The sequence below is a fragment of the Aspergillus wentii genome (assembly GCF_001890725.1).
Source record: "Aspergillus wentii DTO 134E9 unplaced genomic scaffold ASPWEscaffold_4, whole genome shotgun sequence".
Classification (NCBI taxonomy): Eukaryota; Fungi; Ascomycota; class Eurotiomycetes; order Eurotiales; family Aspergillaceae; genus Aspergillus; species Aspergillus wentii.
In genome coordinates, this window is record NW_024467835.1 from 3,947,302 (window position 1) to 3,972,219 (window position 24,918).

Genomic DNA, 24,918 nt, shown 5'->3' on the forward strand with positions numbered 1-24,918 from the left:
TTCCCTCCGAACCATTGCGGCGGGATAATAAACCCGAACAATACAAGGAATTGATGTATTATGATAGTATCAAACATAAGCATTTAATATGTTGAGTACTTATACTGTGCAATATTTGTTTTATCGAAGTGATTCAACAGTAAAAGACCATCGATCATCATGGCAGCTACCGACTACCACACAGAGGCTCTCTCCAAGGTATGTCCCCCACACGTTATAGTGACCATGACTGACAATGTAATAGCTGAACCGTCCAGGCCTGTTTATCAAAGATGCATACATCAACGGAGAATGGGTTGCCAAAGAAACCAAATTTGACGTTTATGGTATTTTCTCCCAATAAGAAAACAGACGAGCAGAGTTAACAGCATCAGAACCATCAACTGGCACCGTTCTTGGACAGGTGACTGACTGCAATGTCGATGACTTCAAGCAAGCCATTGAAAGTGCAAATGAAGCACAGTCATCCTTCTTTGAAAACACCACCGCGGCTGCTCGTGGTGCGCTGCTACGGAAATGGTATGACTTGGTTATGCAGAACAAGGACGATCGTATGTTGAGCCACCAGCTTAAGACGGATGCATATCTAACGAACACAGTCGCAACTATTCTATGCCTAGAGAATGGCAAAACGTACGCCGAAGCAAGCGGAGAAGTTGTCTACGCGGCCGGTTTTATCGCTTGGTTCGCTGAAGAAGCAACCCGGGCATACGGTGCGACGATCCCATCCTCATCTCCTAATACCACACTCTGGACTATCCGCGAACCCGTCGGAGTGTGTGGAATCATTACACCATGGAACTTCCCAGCTGCCATGATCACCAGAAAGGTTGGACCAGCCATCGCGGCTGGATGTGCGGTGGTCATTAAGCCTCCGTCTGAAACGCCCTTTACTTGCCTTGCTTTGACGAAGTTGGCCATTGAGGCGGGTATTCCATCCACGTTGATCCAGGTCTGTCCTACGAAGAATAGAGAGGCAGCGACGGAGTTGGCTGTGAACCCATTGGTTCGGAAGATCAGTTTCACTGGTTCTACGAATGTGGGTAAAATGCTGGCGAAGCTGGCAGCGAACACATTGAAGCGGGTTAGCTTGGAGCTGGGCGGTAATGCACCGTTTATCGTGTTCGAGGATGCAGATTTGGACCTTGCCGTTGAGGGGGCGATGTTTTGCAAGTTCAGATGCTCCGGGCAGACTTGTGTTTGGTATGTCTACTTCTTCTGACTACATGGTGGGTGCTGATTATTGCAGTGCAAATCGTCTCTATGTGCAAAAGAATATGGCGAAAGCCTTCACTGCCAAACTAGTCGAAAAAGTGGCAGCACTCAAGACCGGCCCTGGCCTTGAGCAGTCCACCTCGCAAGGCCCTCTCGTGAACAAATCTGCAGTCGACAAAGTCCGAGAGCACATCACCGACGCCGTATCAAAGGGAGCAAAGCTTGAGAGTGGAGGCAACGCCCCTACTTCAGAAGGCTTCTTCCACACCCCAACCGTCCTCTCAGGCGTCAACTCTACCATGATCGTCAGCAAAGAAGAAACCTTTGGCCCACTAGCCCCAATCCTGGAATTCGACACTGAAGATGACGCTCTTCGTCTTGCCAACGATACTGAATTCGGTCTTGCTGGATATTTCTTTTCAAAAGACATTGGCCGGGTCATGCGCGTGGCCCAGAAATTGCAGGTCGGCATGGTTGGTGTCAACACAGGCAAGATCAGTGCCCCGGAAGCACCATTTGGAGGCGTCAAGGAGAGTGGATATGGAAGAGAGGGCAGTCTATATGGATTGGAGGAATATCAGCATGTGAAGAGTGTTACTATTGGAAATTGGTAGTTTGGTGGAATTATGTGTATTGGATTAAATATAGGAAGAACATATTCTTTGCTGCCTTACGTATGAAGCCGGGTATACAAGCGTCATCACCAGTTGTCGTCGAGGGACGATCGGTGTATCAGTCTGCGCTATCGGGATGATCAATGTAACCTTGGATTGACCTGTAGACAACACGAGGTAGGTTGAGGGTGAGGCAATATTCAGGTCTATCATCTGTGATTCAGGTACCATGCCGCATATCTCTGGCGTCCTTCATAGAGCTACCCTCAATTAGTCCTCTGGTAAGGAGACCATCCGCGCCTGCGCTACGCTGTTGGTAGGCACTTTCTTCTTCAACAGTGCTAGTCATACCTGGAATGATCTCGTGGATGCATTGATTGATAAAATGATTGCTCGTATGCGCAATTGTCCTATACTATAGTTAGGGGTGTTGGATATACATTGCCTTACAATATGCTCAGCCTAGTCAGTCAGCAAAGAGAGGATATGATCGTGAGATGATAAAGCGGTATATATAGTATCTAGGTACCTTGTTCTATCATGATATAGAAGGTACAATATTGGGCCGATTGCAGGACTTCTGGTGGCGCCATGTGTATATATTACCACAGAGCACGGAATAGATATCTAGTGCTTATTCTGTTTAATTTATGCCTGGCTCCACACAGCTGGTATACAGCCTCGTGTACCATATCATCCAATCATCACCCTTGACAACCCCATCCCTGCAAGCTGAATCATCTTTCTTTGTCCACCAACTTCCGTCGTTTTCTGCGGTCTCGCCTTTGCACTCCATGACTTCATCGCAGGATGGCGACCGCAGAATTTCCCGTCACCCCCGAAAAGGAGGCCAGTGTGCTCAACTTTTTCTATCGCCAGCTTACCTTCACCCCATCCGAAGTGAAAGGTGTCAGCCTCGCCGGCAAAACAGCCATCGTCACCGGCTCCAACACCGGAGTTGGCTTGGAATGCAGTCGCCAACTCCTTGATCTGGGCATCAGCAAACTGATTCTCGCCGTCCGAAATGAGGCCAAAGGGCAGGCCGCCGTGGCGAACCTGTCTGCGAGGCGAGAGCTGGCCGAGGACGCGATCGAAGTCTGGAGAATGGATTTATCCTCGTACAAGTCCATCACGTCTTTTGTGGAACGGACCAAGAGTCTGGATCGCATCGATATTGTCATCCTGAACGCCGGCATCGCACCCTTGAAGCAGGAACGCAACGCAGAGACAGGCCACGATGAGGTGATCCAGGTCAACTATCTCTCCACCGCACTGTTGACCATTCTCCTCCTCCCTGTTCTCAAGTCCAAACGGCCAAACCAGGACCAACCGAGTCGCATCACATTCACCTCATCCGATGCCGCTGCGTGGACCAGCTTTAACGAGAGGGCCGAAAGCCCCCTCCTTGCCTCTTTTGACAAACCAGACAAGGCCGACATGACCGATCGTTACTTTGTCTCCAAACTACTGGCCCAGTTCTTCCTGACTGAGATCGCAAAACACGTCCCCACATCGGTTGCGGTGATGAATGCGGCTACGCCTGGCATGTGTCATGACTCGGAATTGAATCGAGAACTGGATCAGACGATCAAGGGAAAAGTGGCCAAGATTGCCATGCGGAGAGTGGGGTATTCCACCGCAGTAGGTGCTCGCATGGTCACTGATGCAGCTGTCAACCACGGGGATGAGACACATGGTCACTATCTTGGACTGCAGAGGATCAAGCCGTAAGTTCAGCACATGTTGTACAAACTATCACTAACAAAAGCAGAATGGCCCCGGTTATCTACACGCCCGAGGGAAAGCAGATCAGCGACTTGTTATGGAAAGAGACAATGGCAGAACTTGATTTTGCTGGTGTTGAACAGACCCTCAAAGTGGTCGGCAATGTGAGCAGTTAGACATATCAAGTGTGTTTCGTCGTTTCAGTATGGAATAAATAATGAGATATCACCATCCGATTACCCCGTCTTGGACCGACCCACTAACCGTCTCTCAAAGAAGGATGATTCCATCTTCTGACCGACCAGATCCCAGTTCCTCGTCTATTTACGATAGAATCGCTGATATCCAAGCAATGCTCCTATCTATTGCTTTATTACAACACCCAATGCCTGCGAAATAGGCTTTCCGAATTGAACCCATGATGGGGAGGAAAGTCCGTCCCACCGGCATCGAATGGCCGTATTGTTAGTTTCCGAATGTGTGAGATGCATGCAGGACACATACACTGAACAGCTGCAATATCGAGAGAACAGGCATGACCGTTAGATGGAGGAGACAGCGGTAGCCTGTATCAATATATTAAAGAGAGACGTAATGATAATGGATTCAATTCTCTTTCCTGAGCCCCTTAGGTAGACACTCCTGCTACCACCACCACAGGCTAGGGTATGACAGGACTTTCACTCCATGATTCACGGGCATTCGGTCAGTATTCCGGCCACATCTGCACGTATTCTACTTACTCCAAGCGGGCAACCTATTTACAAGTTATCATCCGAGGATTATATGGCATTGATTACCAGTGGAGGTCCTCACGATATCAGCCATGTAATCATTGGCTTTTCTTGGGACCATCTCGGAAATGCAATCATTGCTGATGTTGAAATCTCGCGTTTTCTTCGCCTGACATTCTTTCTTCGACCAGCAGATGGTTCTGGGTCGCCGAGCAGACGTTTTCATGCGCCAGCACATCCTCCACGATTGGGCAGACGAGGACATGGATGGTTGGAATCATCTGCCTGTGCAAGGAAGCCCCAATTTGGTGACTGTGGCATGTGTCCAGCCGGAGGGAACTGCAGATGTAAATAGTGACATTGTCTGGGTTCATTTTCCGGGGACCTCCCGGGGGGGAACATCACGGTCCTCCAATCAGATGTATTCCTCCCCTGAGGCAGACCCACTCGATTGGCTTCCCGCGCCGATCCGAGCCTCCAGCTCTGGTCAACATCATCAGTGCAATAACCAGTTTTCATCTCGAGGAAAGGAGGAGATATTATGGCTCAGTATACCGCATCTCTATCAATCCTCCATGGACCATCAGAGCCTGCTCTAAAACCATACACAATTGCACGGGTCCTCCATGACCAAGCGAATGCCTTTCCCACCCGGGAAGCGGTGATCTTCCCCGCTTCGGGAACTCGTTACACATATGATGAGCTGAACACCAGAACCAAGACAGTCGCTCGGGCATTAATTGCGAATGGCATCCAAGCCGGTGATCGGGTGGGAATCTTCGCCGGTAACTGTGAGCAATATGCAGAGGTTTTTCTTGCCGCGACCAGAATCGGTGCTATTACTGTCTTGCTCAATATTGCGTACTCTGCGAAAGAGTGTCTGAATGTTCTCAAAACTACGGGTGAGCCTCGATGGGATTTAATATTTCTGTCATCTTCTAATTCCCTACAGGATGCTCGCTCTTCTTTACCTCGACGCATATTGGAGAACGGTGCTTGACGCCGTGTTTGCTGAGTGTCAGCACCTCTATGGATGATGGAGTGCTGCCAGATCTTCAACAGGCCATTCTCCTCCACAGTGGTGGTCCGTGTATGCACAATTTTAGCAGCTATGAAAGCTTTATCGCCCTTGCCAGTCGAATACCGGAAGCATCCTTATGTGAAAGAGAGAAGAAGGTGCAGAGTGAAGACACATGCACTTTCCAATTCACAAGCGGCACAACTGGAGCACCCAAGATTGCCATGTTGACGCATAAGTATACTTTCCTCTCGCTGGACTCTGATTTGGCTCCATGAACTGACGTTCATTAATAGCAACGTCATCAATAATGGCCACCTAATCGGACACCGTCTACTCCTCACAGAGCAAGATGTGATCTGTTGCCCGTACCCCCTCTTCCACATCTCAGGCCTCGTGATGGGGCTTCTCTCTTGCCTGACTCACGGGGCTACAGTTGTGTATCCTTCTCCGACATTCAATCCAACGGCTGTTCTTCGCACAGTGGTGGAAGAGAAATGTACCGGTCTCCATGGAGTACCCACCATATTCATTGCTCTTCTAGAAGAATATCGAAAGATCGACATTGGCCAAATCCATGTCAGGACTGGTCTTATCGGGGGTGCTCCAATACCTGCGGTGTTGGTAAAGGAGATGCAACGCGAATTCGGTTTTGAAGATTTGACAGTGGCATATGGTACGCCATACTTTCAATCTGACTTGGCATTGAAACTGACAAATTGCATAGGAATGACAGAAACATCGCCAATAGCTTACATGTCACGAGCATCCGACCAGCCCGAGGAGGGTGCAGTCATCCACACAGCACTCCTCCCACATACCTCTGCTAGGGTTGTCGATTCGTCTGGAAATATTGTTCCCCGAGGCACACGCGGTGAGATGACCATTGCGGGTAATTCTGTGCAGAAGGGATACTATAACAACCCCGAGAAGACGAGCGAGGCGCTAAAAGAAGACGCTTCTGGTATTGTCTGGATGTATACCGGAGATGAGGCGGTCATGGACTCAGATGGGAATTGCATGATTACCGGCCGAATAAAAGACATTATTATAAGAGGTGAGGAAAACCACAACTTGATCATGCACTTGCATGTCTAATATGGAAACTCCCAGGAGCCGAAAACATCTACCCCGCAGAAATTGAAGAACGCCTCAACGAGCACCCGGCTATATCCCAGTCTTGTATAGTTGGAGTCAAGAGTGAGAGACTAGGGGAAGAGGCTGCAGCTTTCCTCCAGCTCGCGCCAGAAAAGTCTCGTCCTTCTGATCAGGAAGTCATCAAATGGGTGCAAATGAATCTGGCACCTCACAAGGCACCCCGCTGGATCTTCTGGCTGGGCCATGACGATGTCCCTGTTGCTTTTCCTATCACCGACAGTGGAAAGATTAAAAGGAACGAAGTGACAGAAATTGGACATCGGCTGATCTACGGGTTCAGCTGAGTACATGGAATCGTTCTGTACGCCGGGCTGCAGTGGGGTATATGATTCAGCCACTCCATATTTCTTTAATCTCTCCGAAAACTAAGACATGTCACATATGAACAGAAAGATCCTTCATCTTCGAATCAAATGCCCATGAAACAAAGCCAAATTCGTGATCATTGCGGCATCTTTTCAACACGGTCAAGTCCCTTCCCATCTCCCTTTTGAAATCGCCATCGCCTGTATTTTCGTCTTGGTTTTTAGCCATTGAAATAATAGCTTTGAGAACAGCATCGATTGTGACGGATGCTCCAGCGCGGTTCAAGTAGTTTTCGGTTATTGATGGCGACTCGCCTGCATCCTTGACCAGTTGTAAAATCATCTCCGCGTTGGGAAACTTGTTCAATTTCAAGCATTTGATAATCTGGGAGAGTGTGTTAAGCATTCCTTGACGGAGAGCCTGGTCTGTTCGGAGGTCTTTCCGCACGTCATGAGGAAGGCGGTTGAAAATTTGTCCAAACTGCACGAACAAAGCGCGGGGTTCCTTGATTCCAAAATACAATATGTCTAATATCATCTCGGCCTGGTACAAAAGTGCCAGTTTCATGCGTGGCGACAAAAATCCATCACATTCCCCGCATGTACACCCATATTTGAGACGTAGCTTGGTAATATCCTGCAGATTCTGATCCCCCGCAAGATACGAGAGCTTAGCTAAGCAGTCCACGGCAGCAGGGGGGAATCCCTTGAAATCATCGGAAACATGTTTGGTTGCCATTCCAAGGTCAAGTCGTGTAGAAACCTACAGCTGCGTCGATTGCCTGGTCGTTGATTTCTTGTCGCTGGCGGGGAGATTTTCCCATCCGTTTTCCCTCGACGTCGTTCCGGAGCCATCCAGGAACGACGAGCGCGTGGGGTCTGCGCAACATGTCCGATTGCTTCATCTCCATAAAGTCTAGCGGGTGCCTCTCCTTGAAGCTGGTTTTTTCTGACTCTAGCCGGTCTTGCGCCTTTTGGAAAAGAGCACTCAGCATCGCTCGTCCAAGTCCCTTTCGTCGCCACTCGTCTGTCACAAACATTTCCTCGATGAAAAAGTGTCGACCATGATCTAATTCATTCTTCCAGACTTTGAGGCCACTGCGAACGGTGTGATCTTTGAATTCCTGTTTTAGGTTTCCATATCGGTCAAATATATCAAATGCCAGTTCCGACATGCCCTTGCTGGGCTCTTCCATATTCTCCCAGAACCTGGCTTTGATCGCATCGCGTCGGATATATCGACAAGTAGTGTATCCAATCTCCTCGTCTTCCCAGGTGCACTTGGCTTCTATATTGTCTAGCCAGCGGAATTCATCTTCCTGGTATCGACGAATCCGGACGATGATATGCTGGTCCGGGCTCCCGGGAATTGTGATCTCTGTTTCCTCTGCGTATTCATCGAGCTCGTCCTCTTCCTCGGAGTCCCAGTTGTCACCTTCCAAAACTGTGCCGGCGCACCCATGCTAGGTAAGCCTGGGTTCTCCAGAAGGTGTTTGCTCATTCAATTGCATCAAAACGATTTATCGTGACGCGAATGAATCATGAATCAGCGGCATACCAGGTTCAGCAAAAGGATCCTCCTCTTCAAACTTGCGTCTAAGGACTGGAAGATGCCTGTTAATCCAGCCCATATTGTGTGCGTTCTGATTGTCTTTTTGACTTACACATTGCGATCAGTGGATGTACCTTCTCTGCTGCTCTTTCTTTCTTTAGATAGGCAGCGAAAGGTGGATATGTGAGATGAAGAGAATCCAGGAAATCCAGAGGAGCGAGAGGGAAAAAGAGGCGATCCCTGTGGATCACCTGACTAACTAGTGTCTATGGCCATAACAATAAGGCCATCATCGCATTTCAACGCTGTGGACATTCGGCATACAACCATGGGTCTTGCAACAGTTCTTTTGCAGTGCTTCTGTCCCCCGGCTGCCATTTGATCATTCTTCTCACAAAGCCAATGAACATTTGCTTATCCTCCCCTTCAACATTCTTCAATATGTCTTCAAATTCGATTCTAGCGGGTGTCGATTTTGTCGATTTAGAGGTTCCTGTAGAGCACATCAGTCTGATTCAAGGTTAGAATTAGGCAAACAAACCATCCACATTATAGAAACGGGCTGTTCTTCTCCCAGCATCAAGAAGCTTTTTTGGTGGAGGGCCCAGTAAGGCAGTGATATATGCCAGCTGTTTCATCTCATCGTCTTCGTCCATACTCAAAGCACCCGTAAACAGTTTCCTTCCTTCAAGTAGATCCCATAGCTACATATGTCAGCATATATAATGGAATCTGATATGGTCATACCATGACTCCTAAACTCCATATATCCGCACTATACGAATATCCTGCATCGAGAATGACCTCCGGGGCCCGGTACACCTCTGCCTGGATACATCCGCTGTTTGGCTGATCACCACGAACGGCACGATCAAAGTCGGTGATTCGAACTATCCCTGTAATTCCTCGTGGTGGACCGAAATTATTGCGAGAGAGATAGATTGTCCGTCCATCGTCATAGACCTTTTGTGGCAGGGGGTCTTGGAACTCATCCCGTGCTGCATCTTTGAGTATTGAGGGATCTTCAATCTTGACCATGATGTTGTCTGGTTTGAGATCTATTGGGTGTCAGCGGAGATCAAAATATGAGTTTGCTGAGACGGAATCACCTGTGTGTATAGTATGGCACTCCGAGTGAAGGTAATCCAATCCATGAAGAACCATTCGCACAATAATCTTTAGAATATTCGAAGGCATCACACCTCCTGGGAATCTTTTCTGATAGAGCCATAATGGCTCTCTCAATGGTTCAAAGACAAGCCCAACATGCTTATGCGATGGCTTGACGATTTCAAACGAGTCAAGGAGATGGCGAACAAAATTCCATCCCCTATGCGGGGGATTTACCTCCGATATATGCTTCAGTGTGCTCATCTCGCTCGGCAGCGTGTCCTCTTGACGATGACTATAAGCCATCACCTTCACAGCAACGTACTTCTCTTCCAACCAGCGCCATCTATATTTATTCAGCAATATTATCAACATCAAGTAACAGGCCATACAGACTGGTTGAGATCCCGAGCAAGCCACACAGTAGAGCCGCTACCATAGCCAAGCTTTGTGGCGATTTGATAACGCCCATCCAAAACATCCCCGAGATGAATTGGATGGAAGCGGTTTTGATGATAATAAGGCGTGTTCTCTTCTTCCAAGGGTGACCCTATGTCAAGACGAGGTGCGACCGCAGTAGACAAAGGCCAGGGTTGGTGTCTCAATAGCCGCAGAGGAGCGATGAATCGCTTCATTATAGACACCATCGAACCGAGATATCAGAATGAATAAAACACATGAGAGTCGCAGTTCATGGATCGGTCGATGGAGATCCGCCAGAGCTAATTCAGGGTATACAGTTATGTAAGCATATGCATAATGTATGGACAGTGACACTTGATGTATCATCCCTCCAGAGATGGATAATGAGGCTTTGCCGTTGTCTGCGTTGCCGGGGAAACCTGTCGTTAGCCACTCTGTTCTTGGTCTTATTTAGTTTTCGTCAAGTGGGGGGATATATTTTTAGATGTCAGCTCTTGTCCGGTTTATTTTGAATTGAAACAGATAGAACAGCATGAAGCTGAGATGGAGATAGTTGGACGCATGAATGGAATCGTACGCCATCTGGATTGATCGAGTCAAGGTGTTGAGTGGGGGTTTTACGAGTTTTTCAAGATGGGCAAAAGTGAGGGCGAACGAGAATTAATGCAAAGCTATGGCCGTATCAGTAGTCTGTCAAGAAGGGATAGTTGGGAAATCAAATTATTGTTATTGACATGACGTATCAGTATGTATAAGCTTCTATCTATTATTCTAGTTTATCAATATAGTTACAGCGTCTTTACAATGTCACCCACCAAGCTCTTGGTAAATCGCCATAACAGTGCTGTATCATGCGCATGGAATGCAGCTCCAGTATAGAACGTCCCCCGATGGCCTTGTAAGGAGTATAGCTTCTTATAGAACCCCTCTTTGATAGCATCAGGAGGGACAGTTAGTAGATAAGGCGTATGCGACCGGAACTCGACGAATCTAGGATCAACAGTCCCATTGGCGAGTCCAGTCCTCTTCAAGTTCCGTATCGACTGGAGGATATCCGACTTGACATCTTCTTCTGGCAAGGGGGAGGTGCTTCCGTATTCGACTTGATATATCTCTGGCAGTTCGGTGTTGGCGATCTCGTATAGACCAGGTAGAGTCATAAGGTTGTATGGCTGGGTGGTGTCTGCATTGGAGAGGGTGGTGTTTGCTGCGATTTCAGTTCCTGTGACGAGGGATGTGTAATATCCGACCGATGAAAATTGCTTGAAGACGTTATTTTCAGCGGTATCCAGGTCGAAGACGTCCATGTTGGATAGCAGAGGTGGGATGGTGATCAACAACTTTCGGGCGTGGATGGTTGTGTTGCCAGACGGTGTTTTCACCGTCAAGTCGATAGACTCATCGCCACTTCTTTTGCTGGAGACAACATGGCTGTTGAGAAAGACATTGTCGCCGAGGATATCGCCAGCTTTGGTGTAGATTTCCGAGTTGTTCTTGTGCGCTGTGCCATAGAAGCCATTGACCAGGTTCTGTACTGCATTTGGTCCAAAGTACTTCATTACATACAGCGTCGTCTGGGTGAGGATATTCCCATAGCTGTGGAAGACAACCGGTATCACTCCAGTCACATTATACTTGACGACAAACTGCCCAAAGGGCAATAGCAAATCCTCAGGCACAGGGTCAGGGAGGTAATATCCATATTCCAACGCAGGATACTTTGCTGCAATCTTCGAATATCGCGTGAGAGCGCCAATCTCATCAGGCGTCGTATAATTCCTCTGTATCTTCCCAGTTCGCAGATTCGCACGTATCATGGATGAAATCGCGGCGCCGCTGAAATCGCCATACGCAATATCCAGCCGATCGAAGAATTCCTCCACGACGGAGATGTTCTTGCGATAGTCGACCACTCCGTAGTCGACCGAGATGTCATCTTTGGTGTAGGTGTTTGTGTGTCCTCCGAGTTGGTTTTCTTGTTCGATGAGAGCTACACTATAGCCAAGGTCCTGCAGTCGAACGGCAGCGTAGGATCCAGAAGCACCACCTCCGATAATGCATACATCACGAGTCAGGGTTGTTGTCTTTGCAAGTGATAAAGAGGGGTTAATAGAAATGAGGGATAGGGCTGTGAACAGCAGCCGGCGGGGAGAGGGCATTGTGAGGGTTTTGGCAAAGCACACAATATGCGAATAACAATCGGTCTATTTCTGCAGTTATCCTCATCATATCTTTATGGACGGCATCTACAGCCGACACGGATCCGTCGGATCCCGCAGATTATTGCTGCTAAAAACACAGTCAGATTTGGGGCCATTTGGAAGTGGCTGCAGGATTGGAGTTGTCGCTGCTCCACAGTGCTGCAGGCGTCATTTGTTGTCCAAGGCTGTCGTTTCCCAGAGAAAATCATCGTATTTCCAGCTGAAATGGGATTTCCCTTCATTCATTATACACTCATACACAATGTGGAAAGACTTGACAAGATACACACGGCTTGCAAACCAGGACCATAACAGAGACGATGATGCCTCATCCTCGACTACTTCTGAACCCAAGACTGGATTCGAATCCTATTCCGCCCACCAAGAAGCTGGCCTCAATCCGATGAGGAAACGAGCACCGACCGAATACTATATCATTATTGTCGTCCAGGCCGTTGTGATTGGCATCGCGTTGGTTGTTATCTCTTTTCTATTGCCTCGTTCTGGCAATCAAGTTTATAGTGAGTCTTCTTCATGAGGATACGTACTCGATGCTAACTATACAGCCCCCGCCCACAGCGCCATTCGATATCACAACGTCGTTTATGATTCTGGGTTCCGCGATGAAATCACAAAATATCAAGGAAAGCCATCGCCAGAGATTGACCAGGCATGGAATGATTTATACCCAAGTATGTCGTTTTCTTCTCAACCATCAACGATATACTGACAACCCAGTGACCTACTCCCGTATAACCGGCCACGAAGCACAGAAATTAATAAACCAAACTATTCCAATTCCTAACGACCCAGATGGATATCTGATATCGCTTGACATTTTCCATCAACTACACTGTCTGGTATGCCTACATCTACTCTTCTGTATCGATAATATACTGATTACAACAGAACATGATCCGCAAAAAGGTCTGGGGCGTAGAACCGGCAACAGAAATCGAAAAAGGGTCAATGGAGATGGACCATCTCGACCACTGTATTGATAGCGTCCGACAGAGCCTCATGTGTTCAGCCGATGTGACTGCTCTCCCCTGGGCGGAACGAGATGGAAAGGTGCATCCTGTCGCGAGTACCATCCACACCTGTAGAGACTTTGGAGCAATTATGGACTGGGCAGCGCATCATAAAGTGGAGAATTTGACTCAATTCCTGTAATTCGCGTGTTGGGTTGGGATGTGAAGTGATCGGCGTTGTCTTACTACATAGCTTTAATATGCATGTCCAATCGGAAACCAGAGCGTTGTTTGTTCTGCATGCTTGGAAATGGCGAATGCTGACGGCCAATGTAACCTTTGAAATCGATAGTACCTGCCGAGTGAGACCGCAAGGCTTGCCTGTAGCCCCCAAACTAGCTGTACCAATCATTTGCATCCCAGAGTCCATGTATACTGCTTGCCACCCAACAGCGACATGGAAGCTGTTGGATGCATGGGATGCCGACCTTCGGATCCGTCGCATCTGCAGAGTCATCCGCATACGCGCAATGACGAGATGCCTTATTTCGATCGGATGTCTGAGTATCCGTCATCCGAATGGCCTGGATGCGTCTTCCATTGTACGTCTCGAGGTATAAAAGATACATCGTCGACCTGCATCTCAACCCAGCACAACACCACAACGCTTCCAGTTGCAATACAAACCATCTTTCACAATGAAGTCTTTTACCGTCCTGGCCGTTTCTCTCTTGGCTTCTACTGCCCTCGCCGCACCAACTGTATGTCTACCTATACATCTCGTTACCACCAACTAACAGTACCAGAGCTCCGACGTCACCAAGCGCACCCCCGAAGAAGCCAGCGCTGACCTAGCCTTCTGGCAATCTGGGAAGTGGAAGCGTGAGCCCGAAGAAGCCAGTACCGATAGCGCCGACCTTGCTTTCTGGCAGTCGGGCAAGTGGAAGCGTGAACCTGAAGAGGCTTCTACCGACTCTGCCGACCTCGCCTTTTGGCAGTCTGGAAAATGGAAACGTGAGCCCGAAGAGGCCAGCACTGACAGTGCTGATCTTGCATTCTGGCAATCTGGAAAGTGGAAGCGTGAGGAAGATAGCACCGCTCAGACTGACAGTGCGGACCTTGCGTTTTGGCAGTCGGGCAAGTGGAAGCGTGGGCCTGAGGAAGCATCTACAGACTCTGCTGATTTGGCTTTCTGGCAGTCTGGAAGTTGGAAGAGAGATGAGTAGGGGTGGATCAGACAGTAATTCGCCATGCAAATAATTATATACGGATATGTCGCTCGTGTTCAATTCTATATAACAGTTGAATCAATCATATAACAGTATGCCTGGAGGAATAAGTTTATCTCCCTCTCATATAGTCTTTAGTATATCTGGATGTTCAATAACTCTGTGGCTTGTGGGAGCAAATGTATGGGCACCAATATTCGTCCATGCCAGCCTTCCGAGCGGAAACATACAACTGGTGGGAAATAAGTTCCTTATGTACAACTCTTCTTCCCATACTCCTCATCGGTAACAGCATCATGCCAAACAGTACTACCAAGTCCAACCACAAAATGCGTCATGATACTGCCATCATCCGCCCCGTGCCAATGTGTCGTGCCAGCTGGAGCCCAGACAACATCCCCCGTCTTCAACCGTTGAGGAACACCGCCCTTGTCGCAGATCCAACCACTGCCTGCAACAACCTTGATCATCTGCCCTTTCTCATGCGTGTGCCAATGGGTGCGGGCGCATGGTGTAAATGTCACATTGGCAATCGCTGCCTCGGGGTCGAAGTGGATAGGGTCAAGGTAGACGTCGCCGGTGAAGGTTGCGGTGGGTTTCGCGCAGGCACCGTCTGCCTTGTGGCCGTTTTTGATGACGATTGATTCGGGCATTGTTGCTTTGTATGTATAGGTGGCTGGTAGCGAGATTCAGTCAAGTTCAATGACGGTGTAAGCAATACATACCTGAAAACAAGCCCTGTGGGTGTGAGAAACGTAGGGTATATTTGGAGGGAAGGGCATTCTTATAGCCACTGCGACATTGATAAAAGTATTCCTCAGCTCTACAGATGGTGTATATAGCACATCCACAACCCCACTCTATGTAAGCCGCTGGCTTATCTTGCGGGGATATACCCGTTCTTTTCAAGCTTAAATCCGAACTGCTTACACGTACCCACTGGTCACGTCATTCGATGGAGTATTGGTCATATCTTCATGGAGCAGATTCGGATATCCAAGTGTTTCATTTACCATTAAATACGATGCAGGTGCAGTAGGTTATTACCTATGTCGCCGGATGATGATCAAAGCAACAATATATTCCAGCGATTTTCATCGTCCCCATCCTCCATACAGACGAGGAAATGAGGGAAAGCCACCCCCGAGATAACAAGCTACTATATCGCAGATAAGGAGCCATTAACCTTGAACTGACCTGTCCAGTGCCCCATGTCAACACTTCGATGAAGAAATTGATAATAGGAAACGGCTTCATAGCCCGCAGTCGACCGGTGGCGAAGACAGTGAATATTCCACACTTAGAAGATGCCTTACTCGGCTACATTGCTGTAAGAAATTATCGGGAGCAAGGACATATCTATATATCACAAGGCAAATCTGGCAGGTTGAAATGAAGCTATTCAAATCAATCAAATTCATCGAGCTGTCGATGACCAAAATAGATTAGCTTTCTTTTATTGGCTCCACCAAGTTCAGCGGAAATCCAATCCGATTGGTCCATGAAATGGAGAAATGGCAACCAATGAAATAATCCCTTCCTGCGCGCTTTTTGCGTGTTTTAGTTCCCTGGTTTTGATATAAAACCTCCTCCTCCCCCAGACCTCGTTGAATTTTCTAAAATTATTTCACCCATTGGTCATTCTAAAATTCTCGACTATGAATCGACTTCCGTTGCAGTGCTCACATCCGTTCAGGAGAATCATCCAACAACCTGCGTACATTGCGACATCATACAGATTCTTCTCTCAAACTTCTATCCAAACAACTAAAATATCCCATGGTCCTGGAACATGTTCTGGTAGCAGCGCAAAGTCCGTCGGCAATTCATCTACAAATCAATGCTCGAAAGCTTCGCCATCCGTATTTACGCTAGACTTCTGGTCTTCTCAACCGACATGGAAACGAGCGGGAATTAATACACTCCGCTGTCTGGTTGGATGTACTCTTGGTGACTTTTCCGCTCTGTGGCTGCTACAGGCTTATTGCCCTGATCTTGGAATGGGAACTATCATGGCTTTATCGAGTACGTTCTGCCTCTATCTCTTTATATAAATATTCAGCTAACAAGTCCGTAGTGACATCCGGAATAACCACCTCTCTTATCCTTGAAACCGTCCTGCTCCGCCGTGGCCGTGATCAGCTCTCATGGCCAATGGCCGCCCGCACCGCCGCAGGAATGAGCTTCGTCTCGATGCTGGCCATGGAAGCAGCTGAAAACCTGGTTGATTATCATCTCACCGGTGGTGTCATTGTGTTGGATGATCCAAAGTTCTGGTTGGCAGCGTGTGTGTCGATAGGAGCGGGGTTTGTGGCGCCACTACCGTACAATTATTTGCGGTTGCGGAAGTATGGGAAGGCTTGTCATTGATATCTAAAACGGAGGGTAATAATTTGTATTATAACATTTGAAAGCTGTACGATACTGCATCAATCATGTATTCAATCGCATTGGACCTTCAAGTAAGCAAAAGCCCTCCTCCCTGGCTCGTAACTACATCCTCCCAGTCAACCTCATCCTCGGAGGCTTGCATACGGCGATTCCATATCACCTCCAAGACCCCCAACGCACGTATGATATTATGGAAAGGGCGTTTCTCGAGCATCAATCGCAGCAGTAGCTGAATCATGTCAATATGACAGCCTTCTCTTGCTTCACCCCCAGCAACAAATAGGGGAAACAGCAGGGCTGAATCGGGAATCCCACTGGGCGAAACGTTGGATATGTGGATGAGAGTGTTGAAGACTTCGGTTTGGATTTTCGAGTCAAGCTCTATCAGCTTCGTTTGGTTATTTGGGAGGGTTTCTTTATTGAGTCTGAGGTATTTTCGCATCTGTCTGTAGAGATAGATGAGAGCTGCACTGCGATATGTGTATGCTACTGCGGCGAGATCTGCTGAGGAATCAACGTGACAATGCCATGATTGCAGGTTGGTTTCGATTATCGCAAAATATTCTTGCATCTGTAATTCACTTGAAGTGTCAATATTGCTGATTTCTGAAATAAACACCAAGAGCTGCGATGCAACACCGATGTAAGAGTCTACTACATCAGTAATTCCCTCGAGATAATCCGCATGGATCAATGGTTTTGTTCCTAGTGTGACACTGCCGAGGACATCGTGATAGGCGAAGTTGCGCAACACCCACTGCCCTTCCGCACTATGTTTGAAAGCATCTGGGCCGTGGACGACTTGGTTCCCTGCAACATTGCACGCAGATTGGATGATGTGTTTCGCTCCAGTGAGATGATTATACCAGCCTGCGTAGTTCCCGAGACAGACCTCAGATGTTAAGAGGATGAGACAGGTTGCGGTGTTTGTTTCATGGTAGGTAATATCTGATGCAGTGGAGATGGACTTGGATAGCGCAGAAAGGGATGCAGATCGTGCCTCAAGTGCAGTGATGGCATAGCGATCATCACTAGCAGATAGATGGCCAGATGCCCAGGCAACTAATGAATCGGCCAGTGCTGGGGATTCCATGGCCATTGGGAGGAAGGCTAATGGAATGGTCAGCTCTGCTGGATAGCAGTCTACTTCGTACTTACCCGAGAGAAATGAATTATATTGTTGGCTTACAGTCAAGAGCTGAGTCAACACAGTAACATAGTATCGCATTGCATATCGTCGCTTTGATGATATATCGTGACTTTGTACGCATAACGGCCGGTCTATCTGAGAGTCCAATGGGGAATTGACCCGTGCTAGTTTATTCGCCTTGTTGATCGAGCCATTTGACGGTACTACGCGGTGCTTTGCCTCGCGAATACACTCGAGATTCAGTCGCATGCATGCCCCGCACGATGGAAATGTATTTTCGACACATTTCTTGCGTCTGGGCTTGATTAGTGCAGGATTGAATAAAGTGGGTATTGGCAATTACCTGTAGCGACACGTCAGACACCCAGTTCTGTCATGTTTCGAGCCTTTTCGTCTACGGATATGTCGCCCTGCTAGTTCTGGCATTGAGGATGCAGGTGTGACACTCGACATGGTAGCCTTGAAAATTATTCTGCTGTCAGTGTCCGGAATTAATCGATTCGAATTGCTGGGACGGTGCGGGGTAGTGGAGACGCTGATAAATCATATTCCCCGTTTCCATTGGACTGATCAGGAATATTGCACCATGATTGGATGAACTAGATGTTTCAACTGAATGCTCCCATTCGCTGAGAACATTCGCAATCATTTCTAATGTGGATCCTGGCGTGTTCGGCGTGTTGGGCGTATCTGGCGTAATTGGGGGTTTTGACACAAATTCAGTAGCAGGATATACTCCGTTCATCAATTAGACATAAATATGACTATCCCAACCATGATACATCACCAGAGCACAGGAAAGCCTTTGAATTGTTTATAACTGCATCTATTACAATGACTGAATCCACCTTCAAACAATACTTTCTCCCAGAGAAGAATGGCTTCGACTGCCTCACCCTTCGCGATGTTCCAAAAGAACCTCCCAAATTTGGACAGATCCTTGTTAAGATCAAAGCCGTGTCCCTGAACTGGAGAGATGGCATTCTTGCCATGGGCACCTATCCGTTTCCTGGACCTGATGCTTTGGTGCCTGGAAGTGACGGAGCTGGTATGTCCCCGTTCGGTAGACATCATATCATAATCTAACATCATGCAGGAATTGTAGAGGAGGTTGGAGAAGGTGTCACGGAATGGAAGGTTGGAGATCGCGTCCTAGCCAACTTCACGCAAGACCATCTCGCTGGACGACTGAACCAACATACTCTCCTTACCCAACTTGGTGGCGAAATCCAAGGTCTACTAGGAGAGTATTTCATCTTCCCCAAGACAGGTTCTGTGCGCATACCGGACTATCTCACCTTTGAAGAGGCCTCGTGCCTCCCCTGTGCTGCGTTGACAGCATGGAATGCCCTGTATGGTCTTATTCCCATTCGACCGGGACAGACTGTTCTTCTTCAGGGAACGGGTGGAGTATCGACATTCGGTCTACAGATTGCGCACGCAGCAGGGGCTACTACAATTGTGACATCCTCTTCGGACGAAAAGCTCGCCAAAGCAAAGGAGCAAGGTGCGACGCATGGCATCAACTACCGCACAACCCCCGACTGGGCTGCAGAGGTGAAAAGAATCACCAACGGCCATGGTGCAGACCACATCATCGAGGTTGGAGGAACTCTCACCCTGCAGGCCTCATTTGATGCGATTGCATTGAATGGCCTCATTCATTGCATTGGCCACATCACGAATCCGGATCCGCTCGGCGCAGGCAAGGATCTTCGAGGTCCGGATGCAGCTTTTTTGGCACTAGATCGTCTGTGTATTGTACGTGGTGTTGTGGTTGGATCGAGGGAGCAGTTGCAGGACATGTTGGCCTGTTTTGAGGCCAATCCGATTCGGCCTGTTATCGATCGAGTGTTTGGCTTTGAGCAGGTGAGGGAAGCGTATGAATATCTGTGGAAGTCTACGCATACAGGCAAGATTGTTATTCGGGTTGATTAAGCAAAGTGCAATTGCGCCGGGGATAAATAGACTATACAGTGGCAATATACCATCAACTGTCTAATTAGAAAAGTTCATCCCTTCCCTCAAGATGAGCCACAATTCTATCCATGTATGACCTAGCTCGTGGTGTCAAATCCTGAATGTCTGGGATCTTGGCTGCATCATCCCACAATCTCATCGCAACCATCTCATCACGCAGGGGATCTTGGTCAAAGGTAGCGAGTTCATCCCCTCTGAATGGACCACCTTGAAATGCAAGAGTTGCCTGGGATGCAGATGACAGAGAGTTATAGTACGATTTATCCACTGCAGTAAGGTACCTAGACCACATTAGTCGACACATGGAATGAAACTAAAGGGAATATATACCTCTTGGCAGCAACATGGCTATTGACAAGTTGGCAGACAGTCTGACTGAATCCAAGTGATTGTAACACCTCCGCCCCGATAGCTTCATGGCCAACTCGCCCGACATCTTTTGAGCTGCTTTTGAGGTTCATCCGGACTTCACGTGTTGATTCGAGGGGGATTATCTGGCCATAGTCGTGGAGGAGAGCTGCGAGAACGAGTTCATTTCGTGCGCCTAGTATAAGTTGTGTTAGTGCTTGTTTCTCTATCTACGTTGAAGAGAGGCATACCATTCTTCTGTGCTTGATGTGCAGCTTGGAGACAGTGTTCCAGTTGACTGATCGATTCACCAATGTAGTCACCCTGTCCATATTTCTCGATGGAACTGACTACCTTTTCAGCAGTTTCAAGTGCTTTTTGATGGTCCATTGTGTTGTTACGAAATAAGGGAAAGAGTGTGGGACGAGAATGGGGAAATTTTATCACAAGATGAGAAATCAAAAGAGGGGCAATCCCACGTGGAAGCGACCTCTACTAATGGCCGACATATCTTTGGAAACAAGTGGAAATTAATTATTTTCTAACCGAGGAAACGTGGTATTCGACATTTCTTTCCCCTATGCTGGTCCTTGGCATTCATATTTGAGTATACATAAGATATCTTCAGATTTCCGGTATTCATCGTACTCCCGTCCCTACTCAACATTTCCAGTTTTAGAGATTTTGCTCTCCTCTGTATTCTTCTAGAGCTATTTACACGGCTACTCCTTTCTGGTCCACACTTAACATCGGCGACCCAAAAGCATACCGCATTCGCCCCTCCTCATATGACACGCCCTCCTTGCGCATATGCGTAGCGGGCCATAGATTCCGTCTATCCTCATAATACTGATCATGAAGATCTCCTTCTGCCTTACGGTTATACGTAGCGTAGATAGCACGGCGGTCTTTCGAGCTTGTGTTTGTTCCACTTCTGTGTGCGAGATAGGAGCCAAAGATGAGGATGTCGCCTGTACTGTTAGATATTGTTCCAATCCCTACTTGGCTGTACATACCTGGCTGCAAATCACAGGATGTCCATTTCTGGCTGTTCACCCAGGAAGGATCAATGCATCGATCACTGCCCAACGGGATGTTCATGAGATGGCTTCCGTCGACGACATCCAAACCACCGTTCGAGGAGGTCATTTCATCCACAGCTGCCAGGACTGTGAGATGTTTGATGTCTTTGACGTGGGTGTATGCGTTTGCGTCGATGTGAGGATCAAAGCCACCTACAATGTTAGTAAGATCATGTTACTTGTTGATGGATGAAATACTTACCGCTACCGGCAAATTTGTAGTTGATTTTTTCTTTGAACAAGAGCATTTCCTCTGATGCCAATTGCTCGAGCACGCTCAGAATGCGCTGACCCCGAAGAAAGCTCTGGAAGCCATTATGGCTGTTGACGAAGTTCTCTGTCCTACAGAGGACTCGCTTTCCTTGAGAATTGACTTCCTGCTCCCCATTAGCCCTTTTTCCTTGAGTTAGAATTTTGGTGTCTACCTCATATGGCATCCACGGCGCATCTGCCGTTCGAGGAAGATCATGCACTTCTTGTGCCCATTCTTGGAGATGGTTTGTTTCTGGGGCAGTCAGAAAACCAGGAATGAGGAGGTATCCACGTTCCTGAAAGAAATGAATCTGATTTTCAGATAGGGGATGATGAGAGTTTTCCATTTTGTCAGTTGAATGGATGCGAATCTCTAGTCCATCTTCCATCGAGTAAATATATCGTCGCACTTCGTCCCGACGAAAATAGTAACGCTGTTTACCCCTCGCGAAACGACTTGCCGAAATAGTCATAGTATATCCCTGCCCCACTCTATACAGCTGAAGTGTCGGTGCGAAGTGCGAAATAATTAGATAGATCTACCAAAACTGCCAATGACAGCACCACTCCATGAGCCAATGAGAGTGTCATGTGTGCTCATGTGTCTGGAAGGATAGGTCTGCGAGCGCGAGATCAGCGATGCAATCAGATCCACTTGAAGCTGCGCGGTTCGTTCCGACCATTTTCTTGCATGTGTCATGGAGTTGCTTGCAACCATTTAATATCTGGTGTTAATAGCTGTATGGTATTCCTCGTGGTATGTCTGTCAATTGTTATTGGATCTAGTCATAATGAGATAGAATATACTGTGTTCGCTTGAAGATCGAGCAAGGGAATGTAGTGCAAAATAAATATAAGAATGTAGTTTCCATTCAATTGACAGCTCATCCATTTTTGAAATTCCCAAAAGCAATTTCTAACAATGGCTCTTCGAAATGATGCCGTGATCAACGACGATGATATCAAACAAGACAGATCCACAGATGAGAAAGACATCGAATCATACAATGCGGCCCAAGTCAAACAGATAAGTCGCAAATCAGGCGTATTCAATGTCTTCATTTCAGGATTGGCTTTGTTCAGCGATGGCTATAACGCACAAATCAGTATGTTCTACCAGCAGGTAACAAGCACAGCTAACATGTTGCAGTCGGTTATATGGAACCTCTCTTCTCCGTTCTGTAAGTACTCCAAGATTTATGATAGCCACGCTAATAATCAGATATAAAAACGGCATGTCCTCCATCATAAAGTCTCGACTGTCGAATTCATACCTGATCGGAGAGATATTCGGGATGCTATTCTTCGGGGTCTTGATCGACCGTATAGGACGGAGAACGGGTATAGTCGCTGCAACATTCTTCTTGATTCTGGGAATTGTCCTGGCAACTGCTGCGCATGGAAAGTCTGAATTAGGGTATGTTATCTGATATGGAATATAATGGTTACTTACTCTGGCAGAATGTTCTGGATGATGATTGTTGCCCGTGGCATAGCAGGTTTTGGGGCTGGTGGTGAATATCCCGTGTGTGCCACGAGTGCGACTGAAGCAGCAGATGAAACTGCACATTTACGGAAGAGAAGGGGGCTGTTGGTTGCATCGACGACTGACTTTTCTGTTGACTTGGTGTGTATACCATTCTTGAAATACAGACGGGACTGACAATCATAGGGCTTCGTGGCTGCCGGCATTGTGGCTCTAATTGTCCTTGCTTGTTTCCAGCAAGATGTCAAAGAGGGTGTATGGAGGGTCTGCTTTGGAATTGGAATCATAGTAAGTCCCTTGTCTTGATCATTCATAGTTACTCTGACAATATAGCTCCCTATATCAATTTGCTTCTTCCGCGTTCGCATGGTCAACTCGACACAGTACCGCAAACATGCCATCAAATCGCAGTACCCGTACTGGTTGATTCTGAAGAGATATTGGAAGCCCATTCTGGGAACATGTAAGATTCATATTTCAAATCATGATATTTACTGATTTTGTAGCTCTGGCGTGGTTCTGCTATGACTTTGTGACGTATCCTTTTGGGCTATTTTCGTCGACCATCATCTCGCAGCTCAACACTGACAATTCAACTGTGAAAAATGTCGGATATGGCGTATGTACCATCCCAACAGAGTGAATAATACTAACTTAACAGACGGTAATAAACTGCTTCTATCTCCCCGGCTGTCTACTAGGTGGCCTTCTGATGGACCGCATCGGCCGCAAACAAACAATGACACTTGGTTTCTTCCTCTGGGCAATCTGGGGCTTCATCCTCGGCGGGGCTCTAAAGCCCATCCAAAGCGTCTTCCCCCTTTTCATCGTCATGTACGGCATATTCAATGGCCTAGGCGAAATGGGCCCGGGCGTGTCCACATTCCTCTGTGCAGCGGAGTCCTTCCCCACTCCACTACGTGGCCATTTCCTCGGTTTCGCAGCTGCAGTTGGTAAGGCAGGGGCGTCGATTGGGACGGAGGTGTTTACGCCCATTCAGGATTCGTTCGATTCGACGATACAAGGACAGCAGGCTGTGTTTCTGATTGGGTCTGCTTTTACGATTGTTGGGGGGTTCATTGCGTGGTTTCTCATTCCGGATATGTCGAGGGAGCTGGAGACGGAGGATGCCAAGTTCAAGGCATTTTTGGAGGAGAATGGGTTTGATATCAGTTCGTATGGGGAGGCGCTTATTGTTAACCAGCGAGTCTGATATTATATTGTGTGTAATTATCTCTTCGGGAATATATGGGCCCCCTATTTTCTGGACCGGGTCTTTCTCCAACAAATGTCTCATGGCCCTAAGGCTGCCTTGACCTTTTCTGCTCCCCAGCTTCCGCTGCCATATCACGCAAAACTTCCATAGCCTCCAACTCCAGCCCGTCGGGGACAAAGATATGGTCATGATAGAAGCCGCTGACCACGTTCGAACTAATTCCGCGCTCAGTGTACCTCTTGGAGATGGCCGCAATGAGACCCACGGCCTCAAGACTCGAGTGGACCGTCAGGGAAATCTTGCGGCATGGAAAGACTGCATCATGATACCCATGAGCTTGGGCCCGTCCAGCAGTGGTGATGATAGTGAGGCCTTCTTTTTCATGGAAGAGCATTTCTGGTTTGAGCGAGTTGAATGGTAGACTTTCTAGGGGGATTTTTGTAGTGATGAAAACGAATAGTTGGGGATCAAGGGTTGGCTCTAATGAGGCCAGCAGAGTGGTGATATCTGCTTCGCCGGGTGTTGGAGGCATGATGCTTCTTGATTGTCTTATGCTAATGGTAGATGGGATACCAAAAGACTGAGAGCAGATATAATTATGAGGGAAGTTGTTCTATCAGCTTTGGGTGAGAAATATCCACATCATGGCTGATATCCAAGGTCTGTGATTGGCCGGATCGCTATTTTTGCCAGAACGGGCTTAGACGGGTTCGGGTTTTTGTCTTTAAAAAGACAGCGTCGGAATAGTTGCCGTTTCT

The 24,918-nt window shown here is 47.7% G+C and overlaps 16 protein-coding genes across 16 annotated transcripts; 8 read left to right on the forward strand and 8 right to left on the reverse strand.

Annotated features, from left to right (window-relative positions):
- Positions 1-159: 159 nt before the first annotated feature.
- Positions 160-1,829, forward strand: ASPWEDRAFT_184130 (NAD-dependent succinate-semialdehyde dehydrogenase; the record flags this gene model as incomplete). The annotated part of the gene is made up of 5 exons (XM_040832017.1): positions 160-198; positions 245-326; positions 375-551; positions 600-1,203; positions 1,250-1,829. The coding sequence occupies 5 exons, from the start codon at positions 160-162 to the stop codon at positions 1,827-1,829; spliced, it is 1,482 nt and encodes a 493-aa protein (XP_040689852.1).
- Positions 1,830-2,639: 810 nt separating this feature from the next.
- ASPWEDRAFT_172964 (uncharacterized protein) lies at positions 2,640-3,730 on the forward strand (the record flags this gene model as incomplete). Its single annotated transcript, XM_040831004.1, has 2 exons — positions 2,640-3,556; positions 3,601-3,730. The coding sequence occupies 2 exons, from the start codon at positions 2,640-2,642 to the stop codon at positions 3,728-3,730; spliced, it is 1,047 nt and encodes a 348-aa protein (XP_040689853.1).
- A 1,006-nt stretch (positions 3,731-4,736) lies between these two features.
- On the forward strand, positions 4,737-6,903 carry ASPWEDRAFT_537115 (uncharacterized protein). Its single transcript, XM_040837932.1, has 6 exons — positions 4,737-5,190; positions 5,241-5,544; positions 5,603-5,982; positions 6,034-6,363; positions 6,420-6,785; positions 6,854-6,903. Exons 1-5 carry the CDS (start codon positions 4,830-4,832, stop codon positions 6,746-6,748), a joined length of 1,704 nt encoding a protein of 567 aa, XP_040689854.1. The 5' UTR covers positions 4,737-4,829; the 3' UTR covers positions 6,749-6,785; positions 6,854-6,903.
- Positions 6,904-7,134: 231 nt separating this feature from the next.
- ASPWEDRAFT_537063 (uncharacterized protein) lies at positions 7,135-8,528 on the reverse strand. Its single transcript, XM_040837931.1, has 3 exons — positions 8,434-8,528; positions 8,328-8,372; positions 7,135-8,213 (listed from the first exon to the last, which is right to left on the reverse strand). Exons 1-3 carry the CDS (start codon positions 8,435-8,437, stop codon positions 7,516-7,518), a joined length of 747 nt encoding a protein of 248 aa, XP_040689855.1. The 5' UTR covers positions 8,438-8,528; the 3' UTR covers positions 7,135-7,515.
- On the reverse strand, positions 8,459-10,337 carry ASPWEDRAFT_537210 (uncharacterized protein). Its single transcript, XM_040837935.1, has 5 exons — positions 9,828-10,337; positions 9,431-9,777; positions 9,069-9,379; positions 8,863-9,025; positions 8,459-8,814 (listed from the first exon to the last, which is right to left on the reverse strand). Exons 1-5 carry the CDS (start codon positions 10,076-10,078, stop codon positions 8,621-8,623), a joined length of 1,266 nt encoding a protein of 421 aa, XP_040689856.1. The 5' UTR covers positions 10,079-10,337; the 3' UTR covers positions 8,459-8,620.
- A 305-nt stretch (positions 10,338-10,642) lies between these two features.
- ASPWEDRAFT_52028 (uncharacterized protein) lies at positions 10,643-12,013 on the reverse strand (the record flags this gene model as incomplete). The annotated part of the gene is made up of 1 exon (XM_040837691.1): positions 10,643-12,013. The coding sequence occupies one exon, from the start codon at positions 12,011-12,013 to the stop codon at positions 10,643-10,645; it is 1,371 nt and encodes a 456-aa protein (XP_040689857.1).
- A 419-nt stretch (positions 12,014-12,432) lies between these two features.
- ASPWEDRAFT_41401 (oxidase ustYa family protein) lies at positions 12,433-13,449 on the forward strand. The gene is made up of 4 exons (XM_040835547.1): positions 12,433-12,576; positions 12,622-12,747; positions 12,794-12,915; positions 12,965-13,449. The coding sequence occupies exons 1-4, from the start codon at positions 12,459-12,461 to the stop codon at positions 13,226-13,228; spliced, it is 630 nt and encodes a 209-aa protein (XP_040689858.1). The 5' UTR covers positions 12,433-12,458; the 3' UTR covers positions 13,229-13,449.
- A 275-nt stretch (positions 13,450-13,724) lies between these two features.
- ASPWEDRAFT_28756 (uncharacterized protein) lies at positions 13,725-14,252 on the forward strand (the record flags this gene model as incomplete). Its single annotated transcript, XM_040833176.1, has 2 exons — positions 13,725-13,787; positions 13,827-14,252. 2 exons carry the CDS (start codon positions 13,725-13,727, stop codon positions 14,250-14,252), a joined length of 489 nt encoding a protein of 162 aa, XP_040689859.1.
- A 30-nt stretch (positions 14,253-14,282) lies between these two features.
- ASPWEDRAFT_41403 (cupin domain-containing protein) lies at positions 14,283-15,032 on the reverse strand. The gene has a single exon (XM_040835548.1). It carries the CDS (start codon positions 14,906-14,908, stop codon positions 14,507-14,509), a length of 402 nt encoding a protein of 133 aa, XP_040689860.1. The 5' UTR covers positions 14,909-15,032; the 3' UTR covers positions 14,283-14,506.
- Positions 15,033-16,123: 1,091 nt separating this feature from the next.
- Positions 16,124-16,625, forward strand: ASPWEDRAFT_96876 (DUF4396 domain-containing protein; the record flags this gene model as incomplete). The annotated part of the gene is made up of 2 exons (XM_040839617.1): positions 16,124-16,280; positions 16,333-16,625. Coding segments are annotated over 2 exons (450 nt in total), but the record flags the coding sequence as incomplete, so codon positions are not given.
- An 88-nt stretch (positions 16,626-16,713) lies between these two features.
- ASPWEDRAFT_172972 (Zn(II)2Cys6 transcription factor) lies at positions 16,714-18,249 on the reverse strand (the record flags this gene model as incomplete). Its single annotated transcript, XM_040831005.1, has 3 exons — positions 16,714-17,756; positions 17,805-18,091; positions 18,140-18,249. 3 exons carry the CDS (start codon positions 18,247-18,249, stop codon positions 16,714-16,716), a joined length of 1,440 nt encoding a protein of 479 aa, XP_040689862.1.
- Positions 18,250-18,630: 381 nt separating this feature from the next.
- ASPWEDRAFT_112064 (zinc-dependent alcohol dehydrogenase family protein) lies at positions 18,631-19,734 on the forward strand (the record flags this gene model as incomplete). Its single annotated transcript, XM_040828299.1, has 2 exons — positions 18,631-18,844; positions 18,893-19,734. 2 exons carry the CDS (start codon positions 18,631-18,633, stop codon positions 19,732-19,734), a joined length of 1,056 nt encoding a protein of 351 aa, XP_040689863.1.
- Positions 19,735-19,798: 64 nt separating this feature from the next.
- On the reverse strand, positions 19,799-20,514 carry ASPWEDRAFT_172974 (HD domain-containing protein; the record flags this gene model as incomplete). The annotated part of the gene is made up of 3 exons (XM_040831006.1): positions 19,799-20,057; positions 20,107-20,320; positions 20,376-20,514. The coding sequence occupies 3 exons, from the start codon at positions 20,512-20,514 to the stop codon at positions 19,799-19,801; spliced, it is 612 nt and encodes a 203-aa protein (XP_040689864.1).
- Positions 20,515-20,838: 324 nt separating this feature from the next.
- ASPWEDRAFT_111532 (phytanoyl-CoA dioxygenase family protein) lies at positions 20,839-21,805 on the reverse strand (the record flags this gene model as incomplete). The annotated part of the gene is made up of 4 exons (XM_040828252.1): positions 20,839-21,095; positions 21,141-21,359; positions 21,409-21,583; positions 21,632-21,805. The coding sequence occupies 4 exons, from the start codon at positions 21,803-21,805 to the stop codon at positions 20,839-20,841; spliced, it is 825 nt and encodes a 274-aa protein (XP_040689865.1).
- Positions 21,806-22,380: 575 nt separating this feature from the next.
- ASPWEDRAFT_741393 (uncharacterized protein) lies at positions 22,381-24,201 on the forward strand (the record flags this gene model as incomplete). The annotated part of the gene is made up of 8 exons (XM_040839442.1): positions 22,381-22,564; positions 22,609-22,639; positions 22,681-22,875; positions 22,920-23,085; positions 23,131-23,232; positions 23,278-23,407; positions 23,451-23,563; positions 23,606-24,201. 8 exons carry the CDS (start codon positions 22,381-22,383, stop codon positions 24,155-24,157), a joined length of 1,473 nt encoding a protein of 490 aa, XP_040689866.1. The 3' UTR covers positions 24,158-24,201.
- Positions 24,183-24,713, reverse strand: ASPWEDRAFT_41406 (ACT domain-containing protein). Its single transcript, XM_040835549.1, has one exon. It carries the CDS (start codon positions 24,690-24,692, stop codon positions 24,246-24,248), a length of 447 nt encoding a protein of 148 aa, XP_040689867.1. The 5' UTR covers positions 24,693-24,713; the 3' UTR covers positions 24,183-24,245.
- Between the last annotated feature and the right edge of the window lie 205 nt (positions 24,714-24,918).

Excerpts from the sequence above, each read along its gene's own strand:
- ASPWEDRAFT_537063 (XM_040837931.1), bottom strand. Across the intron at positions 8,214-8,327 it reads GGATCCTTTTGCTGAACCTG|TTTTGGAAGGTGACAACTGG; the intron begins GTATGCCGCTGA and ends GCGCCGGCACAG.
- ASPWEDRAFT_537115 (XM_040837932.1), top strand. The coding sequence starts at position 4,830 with ATGGCTCAGTATACCGCATCTCTATCAATCCTCCATGGACCATCAGAG. Across the intron at positions 5,191-5,240 it reads GAATGTTCTCAAAACTACGG|GATGCTCGCTCTTCTTTACC; the intron begins GTGAGCCTCGAT and ends AATTCCCTACAG. Across the intron at positions 6,364-6,419 it reads AAAAGACATTATTATAAGAG|GAGCCGAAAACATCTACCCC; the intron begins GTGAGGAAAACC and ends GGAAACTCCCAG.
- ASPWEDRAFT_41401 (XM_040835547.1), top strand. The coding sequence starts at position 12,459 with ATGAGGAAACGAGCACCGACCGAATACTATATCATTATTGTCGTCCAG. Across the intron at positions 12,748-12,793 it reads ATGGAATGATTTATACCCAA|TGACCTACTCCCGTATAACC; the intron begins GTATGTCGTTTT and ends CTGACAACCCAG. Across the intron at positions 12,916-12,964 it reads TCCATCAACTACACTGTCTG|AACATGATCCGCAAAAAGGT; the intron begins GTATGCCTACAT and ends TGATTACAACAG.
- ASPWEDRAFT_41403 (XM_040835548.1), bottom strand. The coding sequence starts at position 14,908 with ATGCCCGAATCAATCGTCATCAAAAACGGCCACAAGGCAGACGGTGCC.
- ASPWEDRAFT_41406 (XM_040835549.1), bottom strand. The coding sequence starts at position 24,692 with ATGCCTCCAACACCCGGCGAAGCAGATATCACCACTCTGCTGGCCTCA.
- ASPWEDRAFT_537210 (XM_040837935.1), bottom strand. The coding sequence starts at position 10,078 with ATGGTGTCTATAATGAAGCGATTCATCGCTCCTCTGCGGCTATTGAGA. Across the intron at positions 9,380-9,430 it reads GTGCCATACTATACACACAG|ATCTCAAACCAGACAACATC; the intron begins GTGATTCCGTCT and ends GACACCCAATAG. Across the intron at positions 8,815-8,862 it reads CCGTTTCTATAATGTGGATG|GAACCTCTAAATCGACAAAA; the intron begins GTTTGTTTGCCT and ends TGTGCTCTACAG.